The sequence below is a fragment of the Loxodonta africana genome, chromosome 22, assembly GCF_030014295.1.
Source record: "Loxodonta africana isolate mLoxAfr1 chromosome 22, mLoxAfr1.hap2, whole genome shotgun sequence".
Taxonomy (NCBI): domain Eukaryota; kingdom Metazoa; phylum Chordata; class Mammalia; order Proboscidea; family Elephantidae; genus Loxodonta; species Loxodonta africana.
In genome coordinates this window covers 1,007,723-1,021,614 of record NC_087363.1, presented here as the reverse complement: position 1 = coordinate 1,021,614, position 13,892 = coordinate 1,007,723, and the positions used below count along the sequence as shown (strand labels likewise).

Sequence of the window (13,892 nt, the reverse complement as noted above, 5' to 3'; positions counted from 1 at the left end):
TTTTATTTCAGGGAATATACATTTTTCTTATATATGTATATATTATATGTATATACTATGTGACATATATACATATAATATAATCTGTATAATATAACACATATAATAAAAAAAACCCACTGCCATCGAGTCGATTCCGACTCATAGCGACCCTCTAGGACAGAGTAGAACTTTATATCATATTATATTTATATATTTATATTATGGGTTTTTTGTTATATATATTATATTTATATTATACATATATGCTTATATTATATGTATAAAATATGTGTATATTTTTTTAATTTGGAGCAACCCTCCCATGCGTTTATGGGTATATGCGGGAATTAAATTTTAGTCATTTTTTTGTTATTTTCTCTTTTACTACTTTTTCTTTTCCAATGTCAATTATTTTTGCAACTTTTAAAAACTTTCTCATCTGTAAAATGAATGTTGTAATAATATTCTACCTATCTCATGAGTTTTCTCCATGGTGCAAACAGTTAAAGAGCTTGGCTATTGGTCAATAGTTTGGAAGTTCAAGTCCACCCAGGGGTGCCTCAGAAGAAAGACCAGATGGTGTATTCCCCAAAAAACTGGCCACTGAAAACCCTGTGGAACAAAATTCTACTCCGACACCTGTTGGGTAGACATGAGGCAGAGTCAAACTGAGGACAGCTGGTTGGTCACTTCTCATACTAGTACCATGGAAATTAAATAAACAATGAATATCAAACTCTATATATGGTGTAATATATGTGCTTAATAAATTAGCTGTTGTTATTGTTGTTGTTGCCCACGCTCTGTGTTTTACCATACTTTTAGCTCTGTATTTCACTTTCATTCTTGATTAAACGAGTACATCATGTGTTTGATACCTTCTGTTTTTAAGTTTCTGTGTCTTCGTTAATGTTGTGCTCTGTCTGAAATGATTTTAACCATTTTTACCTTTGGAAATCTTACCTATAGTGTTAGTTTCCTGTGGCTCCTGAACCAATTATCATAACGTTGGTGGACTTAAAGAACACAGATTTATTCTCTTGCACTTCTGGAAGTCAGAAATCTGAAATCGGTATCTTTGGGCTGAAATCAAGGTTTTGGCAGGGCCACACCCTCTCTAGGGCCTCTTGGGAAGAATCTGCTCCTTTCCTCTTAGAGCTTCCTGTGACTTCCAGTTTTCCTTGGCTTGTGGCCCTGTCACTCCAAACTTCAATGCCAGAATCTTCAAACCTCTCTCTGTCCTGTCATTAAAACACCTTCCTCTGTGTGTGTACATGTGTGTTAAATCATAAAACTGCAAGGACTTGCCTCATAGAAAGCATTCTTACTAACGTTTCTTAAAACGGTATCTTTGGGGCAAGAATCATGTGTTAACCATTAAGAAATATTCCAGAATACCTGTCACAAATGGTTACTTATTATTTCAATTAAATAAATGTTAACTGGAAAAAAAAATGAGTAATGTGCTTGAGATGAAAATGTGGCACTGTATTGAAATTCAAATATTTTAAATTTGAATATGAGATTTCTCATATACCTGAGAGATTTTTCATGTTAAGATAAAAGTTAGGTAAATTTGAAGCTCCAACTAAAGCAGTTTATCATCCTTGGTATTATTGACATTTTGGTTCAGGCAATTCTTTGCTATGGAGTTCTTTTTTTGCTTTTTTTTTTTCTTATTGAAATTTAGATGAAGGTTTACAGAACAAACTAGTTTCTCATCAAAGAATTAGTACATACATTGTGTATGACATTGGTTAACAACCCCACTCTGTATCAACACTCAACCCTGGGTTCCCTATTACCAGCTCTCCTTTTCTCTCCTGCTTCAAGTCCCTGCCCCAGGGCTGGTGCGCACCTTTAGTCTTGTTTTGTTCCATGGGCCTGTTCAATCTTTGGCTGAAGGGTGAACCTCAGGAGTGGCCTCATTACTGGGCTGAAAGGGTGTCCGGGGACCATATTCACAGGGTTTCCCCAGTCTCTGTCAGGCCAGCAAGTCTGGTCTTGCTTTTTGAATTAGGATTTTGTTCTACATTTTTCTCCAGCTCTGGCTGGGACCCTCTATTATGATCACTATCAGACTAGTCAGTGGTGGTAGCCAGGCACCATCTAGTTGTACTGGACTCAGTCTGGTGGAGGCCATGGTAGATGTGGTCCCTTAGTCCTTTGGACTAATCTTTCTCTTGTGTCGTCTTTAGTTTTCTTCATTCTTCCTTGCTCCCAAAGGGGTGAGACCAGTGGAGTATCCTAGATGGCTGCTCACAGGCCTTTAAGACCACAGACGTTACTCACCAAAGTAGAATGTAAAACTTTTTCTCTATAAACTCTTTTATGCCAGATGAACTACATGTTCCCTGAGACCATGGTCCCTACAGCTCTCAGCCAAGCAATTCAGTCCTCCAGGGAGTTATGGAGCTTCCATGGCCTTGCCTCGTACAGGTTGTGCTGGCTTCCCCAGTATTGTGTACTGTCTTACCCTTCAACAAAGTTACCACTTATCTTTTGTCTATTAAGTGTTTTTCCATCCCCACCCTTCCCCTCCCTTGTAACTATCAAATATTGTTTCTTTTTGTATGTCAACCTTTTCATGAGTTTTTACAGTAGTGGTCTCATACAATATTTGTCCTTTTATGATTGACTTATTTCACTCAGCATAAGGTCCTGTGCTGAGTTCCTTTTGTTTATGGATTTCTTTTTCATTTCTTCTGTTTTTGTAGGTTTTTTTTTTTATTGAGACTTTATGTTTTTCTCCTTTATTTTGATGAATAGGTTTGTTAACTTTCTTTGTAGTTACTTTGAAATTTACCCTTATCTTCCTAGGTTTGACCCAGCCTATTGTTACTTGGTATTGCTTTGCCTTACTCTCCATTATAGAGTTTTATAACTATACCATTTATTCTCTCTTTTATTATTCTGATGTTGTTGTCATTTACAGATTAACCTCTCTGGTTCGTTCCCTTTTGTAATTGTTTTGGTTTTTGATAGTCTTTGAGAGTTCATTTCCTACGTCAGTATCTGGCTGGTACAATTTTGTGTCCTAGATTCAGGCTGTAATTTGATGTTGTTTGTTCTCAGACCATAGGACTCCCTTTAATAATTCTTGTAAGTTTGGTTTGGTTTTTACATATTCCCTTAATTCCTGTTTATCTGAAAATATCCTAATTTCCCGATCATATTTGAATGGAAGTTTTTCAGGATATATTTTTCTTCACTGGCAATTTTTTTTTCTTTCAAGGTTTTATATATGTTATCCCATTGCCTTCTTGCCTGTATGGTTTCTGCAAAATAATCAGAGCTTAGTCTTGTTGTTTCTCCTCTGTACATAACTTTTTGTTTTTCTTGAGCTGCTTTCAGGATTTTTTCTTTGTCTCTGGTTTTAAAGAGAGTGATTATGATATTCCTTGAAGTTTTTCTTTTGGGGTCTATCCATTTTGGTGTTCGTTGAACTTCTTGGATGGTCAGCTTTTCATCATTCATGATATTAGGGAAGTTTTCTGTTAGTAGTTCTTCAAAGACCCTCTCTGAGTTTTCCACTTTCTCTCCCTGTTCTGGAACTCCGATCACTCACAAAATTTTGCTTTTGATTGTATCCCACATAATTCTCAGGGTTTCTTCATTTTTCTACAATCTTTTTTTCTGATTTTTCCTCAAACAGAGTTGTATTCAAGTGTCTGTCTTTGATTTCCCTGATTCTGTCTTCCATCATTTCAAACCTTCTCCTCACCCCTCCTATGGCACTGTCCATTTCTGAAATCTTGTTGGTTATCTTTTGGATTTGTAATTGCTGTTTTTGAATGATTTCTAGTTGTGAATTTAACTTGGCTTTTTGTTCCTGTGTTACTCTCCTGAATTGTTCCATTTTTTTTGTCTGTATTTGCCATGAATTAGTCCATTTTTTCCAAAAATGTGTCTGTTTTTACCTCATTTTTATCTGCTTTTTGTTTCAACTCTTGGATTGCTCTGAATATTTAAGATTTGAATTCCCTCTCAGGTAGTTCTAGTATCTTTTCTTCTACTGGAAAGTCACCTGGTGTTTTATTTTGGAAACCTACTGGACCCATCCTGCCCTATTTTTTTTTTTTTTATGTTTTGGTATTGTCCGCTGTCTTTGGGACATTCAGTAATTATTTTCTTCATTTCTTGATTGTAGATTTGTTTGTTTTGTTCTGCTTTTTTGTTTTATTTGGTTATGTCTGAGCAGGTAGGCTGTGAGTTCCTTGTTGTTTGCTCATCTGTAGTCAGGATACTTTTTACCTCCTTGTCCAATGGGCAGGGCAGTCATTTGGCTATGGTGCAGCAGGGCAGATCCAGCTGAAGGGGAGGGGCTGAGATGGGTTGTTTTTTTTGTACATACTAGGGCTGACAGGGCTGGCCAGGAATCAGTGCTGGGAAGGTTCCAGTAGGCAGTGCCTGTGCTGCTTGGAGGTGTGGTGTTCAGTGCACGGTACAGGTAGGCAGGAAAGAGGGGGAAGGTTGTGATGTGTGGAGCTATTAGGGGTGTGGGAAAGAAGAGAGAGAGGAGAGAAAAACAGGGGCTAAAAACAAAGAAGCAATCAAAGAAAGAGAAAAAAAATGAGTGCTAAGGGAGCTTGCCATTGGAGTGAAGAGATAAGAAACTGAGAAAAGGAGAAAAGCAAAAAGAAAGAAAAAAAAGAAAGAAAGAAAATACCTGTATAAAAAATTGGAGTAGAACAAAAGAAAAGCCCTCAGGACCCCCAGAGTCCCACTGGTGGGGCTGCTAAGACTGGGGAAGTGGATCCCATGCTTCACAATACAGCCTGGCTAGAAGGGGTATAGATGTCACACCAAACCAAGAAACCAAACCCAGTGCCATCAAATCGATTCTGACTCATAGCGACCCTATAGGAGTAGAACTGCCCCATAGAGTTTCCAAGGAGTGTCTGGCGGATTTGAACTGCTGACCCTTTGGTTAGCAGCCATAGAATTTAACCACTACACCACCAGGGTTTCACAGCACTGGGTATTCAGGAGACAGGAAAAAAAGATAAATGTAGAGAGAAGAGAACTGAGAAATCAAGACACAGAAACAGAAAAAGAGAGAAAAGAAAAGGGAAAAGAAAGAAGAAAAAAAAGAAATGCCTCAGGGATCCCATCTATGCAGCTGCTCAGATTGGGGGGAGTGGCTCCTAAGCCATGCAGTGCAGCCTGGCTAGAAGGGGCTTCCAAGATGCAAAAAAAAAAAAAAAAAAAAAAAAACAGAACAAAACAAGGAGGGAAATAAAGCCCCAGAGATTCCAGCGTGGTGTCGCAGACCTGGGGAGTTGTTCCCCAGACAAGCATGGCTTCACAGCCTTTCAAGAAGAAGCAAAGATGGCACACGGAACCAGGTGTTCCAGAGAAAGGAGGGGGCGGTGGTAGGAGGCACGGAAGAAACCAAAAGAGATGGAAAGAACCAATATCAGCTCAGGAGCCCGGCCAGTGTGAGCAGGACAAATCCAAGCAGCCTGAGGCTAAAGCAGTTGCCTCCCGGCCAAGAGACTGTGGCTAGCGGGAAGCAGAGGATGCTGGAGGTGGTGGGGGGGAACAGAGGGTGGCTAAGAAAGCTTATATTTCTGGTTACCAGGTGGTCTGTCTCCTGCTGGGAACTTCATGAAGCTGCTTTCCCCTACTCCCTGTCTGCTGATCTCCTGTGTGGATGGAGTGAATCCAAGAGGCATGCATGCTGCACTTTCTCGCCAGCGGAGTGACCATATCCTACCAGGAAGCTTGGAGGTAGAGCGGTGGGGAGAGAATGGGAACGGGAAAGCCCGTATCGGTGGTTACCAGGTGCTCCTTCTCCTGCTGGGAGTTCCGCAAAGGTGCTTTCCCATGCTCCCTGTCTGCTCATCCCCGACTGAAATTCAAGATGGCAGATCCATGCTGCATTAGCTGATGGGGCCCTCTGTACATATCTCTCCTTGCTCTCTGTCCTCTGTCAGTTTCTTATTCCACTCGGTGCTTGGCTGAGTTCTCTATCCCTTCATCTGGCACTTCAGGTTCCAGGAAGGACGTTTGTTTTACTTAGTTTTTTTTGTCTTTACTGTGGAGGGATGGCATGGTGCTTCTGTCTATTCTTGTTATGGAGTTCTGTCCTGGGCACTGTAGGATGTTGGACAGCATCCTTGGCCTCTTCCCATTTGATGCAAGTAGCACCCTTCCTCTCTTCCCTGACCCAGCCCTCAATGTTCTGACTAGCAGAACTGTCTCCAAGCATTGTCAAATGTTCCCTGAGGAGATAAACCACTCATATTGGGAACCACAGAACTAGTGCATCAATAAACTAGTACAATATACATACAATATATCTGGCCTTCTCATAAGAACCTTCAGCATTGAACTTTCTTGTTTTTACAAAGCTTGAAGTAGAATTCAAGGCCATTTTGTCTTAATCAAATATATCTTTCCTGTCACATCTTTCTTCATTGGACAACACATTCTCTCTAGACCTCATCTTAAATTCTGCAAGTTTGCCATGGACTTTCTTAACAGTACAACATGGTTTATGTTGTTTCTCTACTCTCTGTCATTTCCTCTTCTGGACTTAACTAAATCCTTAATGCCCAGTCAGATTATCCTCCTCTTCTCTGTTGTGTGCCTAAAACAATATTTGGCACAAAATATACACAACATAATTGTATTGTTTGAATGAAGACTTTCTGACCTGTTCAGGTCTTGGATGGTCAACATTCAATTTGAACACAGAAAAAAGTAAATAATAGCACATATTAGAGTTGTTAACTTCATTCACAGGTGGTTCTTCTTTGACGTGTTAAATTTCTGGATCTTTGTATCTCTCAGTGGATAGCTAGATGTATGTTTGTTTGCTCCCTGCTCGTTGAACCATCCCTTTACATAGAATATTCCAATAGTTGTTTGATAAATTGCTTTGAGCTGGTTAAATAAAACAAGTAATAAATATCACAATCCAATTTTCTATTTAATAACATACCACTTCAAAGGCCAAGACATGTTTCTTTGGAATATCTTCGAGACACAGAAAAACATATTACATCATTTTATTGTGTGTTTAACTAACTCCTAATTAGAAATGTTTAATTGCTCACATATTTTTCCCTTTGGGATTTAGATGTGAGAGTGTTGGTCCCTAAGAACTGATGTCTGATGAGGGAGATGATTTCAAACTTCTCAAAGCAAAGCATAAAAAGTCTGTCCATGCTCCTAAGGAACCAAAGCCTTCCTATGAGAGGTTAACACTTGTTCTATGAACACAGAAGGCACACCTCAAATGGATTCTGATAAATGTTGCAATTAAATGAATGTTTTTGTCTCTAAGTGTCATACTTGATTTTCCGCTAGAAAACGAACTGAGGCTAACAACAGTGTAGTAAGAAGGAGGGGAAAAGAGAGGAATCAGTCTGGTAAGTATTCTCGACAGAATCATACAATTTTACAGCTGCATGGGGTTCTATGAAATTATCTCTTATATCCATTGATTTTACACATAGAAATCTGATGTTAGAAGTGGTAACATGCCTGGAATAAGACAGTTTGTAAATCCTCAAACATGTCAAACAATGATAATAACAAAGCACATTTAGCACATTTTATTTTTTAGACAAAACCCAGAATAAATGGAGTCCAATTGTTGTTGTTAGTGGCCATCAAATGGATTCTGCCTTATGGCAAACCCATGTGTGCAGAGTAGAACTACTCCATAGTGTTTTCAAGACTGTGACCTTTCAGAAGCAGGCCACCAAACCTATCTTCCGAGGCACACCTGGATGGATATAAGGCAAATTTGGATGGGTTTGAACATCCAACCTTTCAGCTAGTAACACTGTGTGGAACATTTACATCACCCAGGGACTCCTGGACTCTAATTAGGAATTGAATTATCTGCTTATTGGAGAATGCCCTATCCTAATAACATAGAATCTCCAAAGTCCTAACCAGATCCTTTTATTTATTACAGAGGTATGCAAATCTGGGCTGCTCAACTGGCCTCCAATTACCAGTTCCTTTTCTATAAAGACATCACCCTCAACATATTTTAAAGAGTTGTGAGAATTAAATTAAATGTGAAAGTACTTTGGAGATCATAAGATCAAAATATGTTGAAGCCAGGTATATGACACTTGCCCAGAATTTATCTAATTTATCTAGCCAGAAACATAACAAAGTTAGAAAAAGAAACACTGAGCAATATTCCAGAGTTCAGGATCATTGTTACATCTCTGCTTTGTTCTATCTACTCAGAGAATAACTCTTCTAATAGTTACACTCTGCTTATTTACTCTAAATGTATGCAAAATTTTAATAAAATGTTAATTTTATTAAAAACCTGCAATAAATTGGGGAAAGGGCATGGTATAACAATGGCTACACAGTGAAATTTAAAGAAGCGTAATTTCATCCGATCAGCTATGCATAAATACATTTACAAATAGATACAAAACTTTTTCCACAAGGGGGAGGGAAATCAACTCCCTCTCCATTGGCGGGTGGGGGGGGATGTATGTGTGTATGGACAAGCATCATTTAAATTACTATTGACTGTCTACAAGTTGCAGAATTGTAAAATAGGGCAAGGGCAATAAAAGTGAAAATAACCCAAATGGGTGGATAGATGAGCCCATCTGAAAATTGCTTACAGTTCTTCCCTATACAAAGAATAGAAATGATTGTGGATACAATTAATGTAGTTGCCTGGGTTGAAAAATATTAAATTTGGTAGTGTAAAGATTTCTCGAGTTGCATTCCATAGCTTAGATTCTGAATAAACTCAAATAGATATCTGACTTGACCTAGAGTTGCTTGCTGTATTGCTCCTTTGAACAGTAAAGAAACAAGATGGTGAGGATATCGAGACTGAGGATGGAAATTTATTTAACACCATTATAACTTGATGAGAAATGTGCTGTCGTTGACATTTGATAAATGAAGTTGACACTAAGAGATTTATTGTCTTGCCCAAGTATTCCCAACTACTGAGTAACAGGAGAAGGATTCCGCACTTCTTACTAATTTAGTCTTTGAGCTTGAGACATTATCAGTGGATTTCAAACTATCTAAGGGATCCTCTTTTTTTTTTTTTTTCTCACAGGCAAACTAGATCTGAAAGTGAGAAATACATAGCTTCTGGTCTTCCAAGCACAACTCTTCACCTGGAAAGTAATGACTTTATCTGTTGTGGAAATAAATAAATGCAACACAACTGGGAACGAAGTCTAATTATTCCGTTTTCTATAGCACGGTAGTAAATCACCATCACTTGTAAACCCTGATGGTGTAGTGGTTAAGTGCTACGGCTGCTAACCAAACGGTCGGCAGTTTGAATCCGCCAGGCGCTCCTTGGAAACTCTATGGGGCAGTTCTACTCTGTCCTCTAGGGTCTCTGTGCGTCGGAATAGACTCGACAGCACTGTTTTTTTTTCTTTTTTTTCCTGTGTTTGGCAGGGACTCAATGAAGGCAGGGATGTGACAAATCTTATAGTGAGAAAAAAGGAAGGCTTAACGTATGCTCTGGTTGGAGGTTGTTGATACCAGGAAGCTGGAATTGGGCTAATTAGAAACAGGGCATTTTATGCAATTGATTGGGTTGGGGAGCATGTTTGTCTTTTTCGGGTTGATCCTGAGTTGGAAGTGAGAAACTGTTTCTATTCTCTTGGAATCTAGACTTCTGGGTTAATGGAGCTCAGGTGAGCCACCCAGGCCATTTGCCCTTAGGTGTCCTTTTGAACCTTGAGGCTTTAAGGAACTGCCTTCCCTGGGGTCAACTTCAGGTTAAACAGCAGCCCAGTAAGCGCCTTAGCAGAGACCGTTTGCTTTGGGCGTTGGGCACTTTTAGAGAACGACCTCTGAGCAGCCAGGCTGGAGAAGCAGGAACTCTACGGTCTGACGGGAAAATGTATTGCGTGTCCTTACTGGCTCTTTCTACAGCTGACTGACCCTGGAGCCTTGTAAGTGCTTTGAGGCTGTCTCACGAGAAATTAACATGCCAGTGACATTTAGGGGAGTGCCCTGCCAGACCCAGATACTTAGGATTGTTGAGAGCTGGCCACCTTGAGAACCAACACATGTGACCCTTGTTAAACAAGCCTTGTGGTATCGCATCCAAAGGTGACCCAATGACCTATATGACTTTCTTTCACTGTTCTGTCTTTGGAGCACCTTCTTGATACTTTCGGGTTGATGCTATCTCATTTGAATTGTATCTACTCACAATAAATACAATTTGTTATACATATTTCTGGTGTTTCTCTGCACATTTAGGTTTTTAACAAAAGCTAGACAAAATTGTTAAAAGCCTAAATGTGCAGAGAAAACACCAGAAATATGTGTAACGAATTGTATTTATTGTGACTAAAGTGCTACAGCTGCTAGCCAAAAGGTCAGCAGTTCAAATCCACCAGGCGCTCCTTGGAAACTCTACAGGGCAGTTCTACTCTGTCCTCTATGGTCGCTATGAGTCAGACCCGACTTGACAGCAATGGGTTAATGGGATAGACAAAATTATGGGAAGCTGGCAATGTATGGGCCAAATTGTGATTGCTCTGGGTCAATTATTGAGACTGTTCAGATTAGGCTTCCTAGGCTATTTGTTGCAGAGGTTGCGTGTCAGAGTTCTATTGTGGTATATGGTCTGGCCATTGCCCATTTGTATACTCAATCTCTCACTATTTATGTATTAGGGATTATCCTTGATTTATTCAATCTTTGTTGAATTAGAATTTACTATGGGTCAGGATTCAGGAGCCCTGGTGGCACAGTCGTTAAGAGCTCAGGCTATCAACCAAAAGGTCGGCAGTTTGAATCTACCAGGTGCTCCTTGGAAACCATATGGAGTAGTTCTACTCTGCCCTATGGGTCGCTATGAGTCAGAATCCGTTCATTGGCAATGGGTGGATCAGGATTATACAAGGCATTGGTTATACAACGTTGGAAATTAAAAAAAAAAAAAAAATTGAAGACATCATTCATGCCCTCAGAGATTATACAATATAGGGAAATATAGGAAAGGAGACATATAATAACCAACAGGTGAATAAAGAAAAATGTTTGTAAATTGCGACAAGTGCTATCAAGAGAATGACTAGGGTGCAGAGATAGAGAATAATGGAGAGATCACAGAGTTAAACAGTGGAGACCTTGCTGAAAAGTCAGCATTTAGCTTGAGTGAGTCTTGGCAGCGCAGTGGTTAAGCATTCAGCTGCTGACCAAGAGACTGGCAGTTTGAACGCACCAGCTGCTCCTTGGATAACCCTACGGGCAGTTCTACTCTGCCCTATGTATTTGCTATGAGTCAGAATCAACAGTTTTTTTTTTTTTTTTTCCTGGAGAATAATGCTTGTAGGAAGAAGAATATCCTGGGTAGAAGAAATTGCATGCGCAAAGGCCCTGTGGGACAGAGCTCACAGCACTGCACCAAAGCACCAGCCTATGAGAGTGAATGTCAACTAAAATCCCATTGTTCTGCATTAGCTGAGCTGTTCTCTGGCAAAAGGCAGAGACAACCTGAATAATTAGCTACATTTTCCTTTGCAAAAAACATGAGCCTACTAACCAATTTTTTACTAACCAAGCTGTAGGCACATGAGGTACATCATTTCAGAGGTGAGAGCTTTCCCTTAGATCCACCAACACACTGTAGAGACAACCAGTGGCTCTGCTGAGGGAGGCAAGATTTAGTGGGTTAGAGGGAGTTTGTGTGATTGGAGGATGGTGAATCAGAGGAGAACAGACTGGATCAGACAAGACTGGAGATGAAGCAGCTGATAAATTGGCTTGTGCAAGAGATAGAGGAAGAGATGAAAGAAGTAATGATTAATATGTTAGTGGAAGTTGTGTGGATTGGACAGAGATGAGATGTTTAGTTGTGGAATTTTGGATGCACAGAATGTGGTGGAGGGGAGAGTTAGAGAAATTATGGGTGAAGCCAAGGTTTGGAGTCAGCAACTAGCTTGAGGGTGGTGCCATTTAAGGTAGAAACAAATAGCTTTCAGGAATAAGCAGTGGTACATTAGCAATTTGGATTAAAAAATATAAACTTCTGCCGCTAAAATATTTGAAAACCTATGAGTTATATTGGATTAACTGTACACATGACTAAGTGCTATACGGATGCACCAATAGATTTTAGAATGACTGTTCTATTTATTTTGGCATTTTTAAATTTTTTTTTGTCAATGTCCAGGTTATTGTTGACATTGTCATCATTACTCTGTCACTGCTCCAGAAATCACAAAGCACTGCAAAGAGGTGGAGGAAGTGAATGGCACAGAGAAGACTGAGTTCTTCCTCCTGGGATTTAGTGACCACCCAGAACTTCAGAGGCTTCTTTTTGCTGTGTTCTTTTCCATCTACTCCGTGACTCTCATGGGGAACCTTGGGATGATTTTATTAATCACAAGCAGTTCCCACCTGCACACCCCTATGTACTTTTTCCTCTGCATATTGTCCTTCATAGATGCATGCTACTCTTCTGTCATTGCTCCCAAATTACTGGTGGACTTGGTTTCTGATAAGAAGACAATTTCTTACAATAGCTGTGCTACACAGCTCTATTTTTTCTGTTTGTTGGTTGATACAGAATCTTTCCTCTTGGCTGCCATGGCTTATGACCGGTACATAGCAATCTGCAACCCACTGCTTTATACTGTTATCATGTCCAGGAGAATTTGTGGCCAGTTTGCAATGGGAGCTTTTTTGGGGGGCACCATGAGCTCAATTATTCATACCACTAACACCTTCCACCTCTCTTTCTGCTCCAGAGAAATTAACCATTTCTTTTGTGATATCTCCCCATTATTTTCACTGTCCTGCACTGACACATATATGCATGACATTGTTCTAGTGGTCTTTGCTAGTTTGGTTGAAGCTATCTGTCTTTTAACAGTTCTTCTCTCATATGTCTTCATCATAGCAGCCATTCTTAAGACAGGTTCTGCCGAGGGAGGAAAGAAAGGCTTCTCCACTTGTGCCTCCCACCTGATCGTTGTCACTATCTACCATGGTACCTTGATCTTCATTTATTTGCGCCCCAGCACAGATCATTCACTGAATGTCGACAAAGTGGCCTCTGTGTTCTATACATTGATAATACCTATGTTGAATCCCCTGATTTATAGTCTAAGGAACAAGGATGTCAAAAATGCCTTTAGAAAACTTATCAGTTGAAAATTGCTTTCTTAAGAAAGGAAGAAATAAGACTTGAAAATGTTTCAACAGTGCCTGTTTCTTGGACTATGGTTAGAATGTTGGAGATATTAAGTTCAATATGGATGTTCTCCAAATTTGCTGGTTATTAGATCTCAGCCAGAGAATAGGTCAGGTACTAACATCAGAACTGGCCCTCTCATATCACTTGTAATTATGTCTATCTCTGCCATTTTAAAGTGCAATTTGTAATATTATTTCTGGAACAGGTTTACCCTTCATTTTATCTCTTATATTTCATGTCCTTACTCCTTTCCTTTCCCATCCTAACCTTCCACCATGACTACTCTCAATATTGGATAAGCCATTGGCATACTAAAATTCCTGGTTTCATGAATATGTAAAAAAAAAAAAAAATAGAATTCATTTAGCCTCTATTTCAATTAAGTTTTATCTTGTGTATATATGTGTGCATTGTAGGTTAGCTGTTCAAATCCTACTCACTCTAAAAAGGACCTGTTCAAATATAACCTCTACATTTTTTATATATATATATATATATATATATATATATTTTTTTTTTTTCCTGAATCCCCCTTCAACTACAGATGATAACTCGCAATCTGAATGCCACTTAAATCTTAGGTGTGCTTCTTTTAACACCCTCACCAATTTCCATCTTAATCTGAAGCTGCATGTGACTGTGTTCTATAACTCTGTTAAAAAAAAAAAAAAGTAACTCTGTTAGGGTTACTTATTAATTCCTTACTCCTTATTTGATCCCTCGTCTCTAC

The 13,892-nt window shown here is 39.3% G+C and overlaps 1 protein-coding gene across 1 annotated transcript; it reads left to right on the top strand.

Moving 5' to 3' along the window:
* Positions 1 to 11,282: 11,282 nt before the first annotated feature.
* On the top strand, positions 11,283 to 13,415 carry LOC100675434 (olfactory receptor 5I1-like). Its single transcript, XM_003422644.3, has one exon. It carries the CDS (start codon positions 12,319 to 12,321, stop codon positions 13,117 to 13,119), a length of 801 nt encoding a protein of 266 aa, XP_003422692.2. The 5' UTR covers positions 11,283 to 12,318; the 3' UTR covers positions 13,120 to 13,415.
* The last annotated feature ends 477 nt before the right edge of the window (positions 13,416 to 13,892 follow it).

What these genes read in the sequence shown, in the direction of transcription:
- LOC100675434 (XM_003422644.3), top strand. Translation starts at nt 12,319, where the DNA reads ATGGGGAACCTTGGGATGATTTTATTAATCACAAGCAGTTCCCACCTG.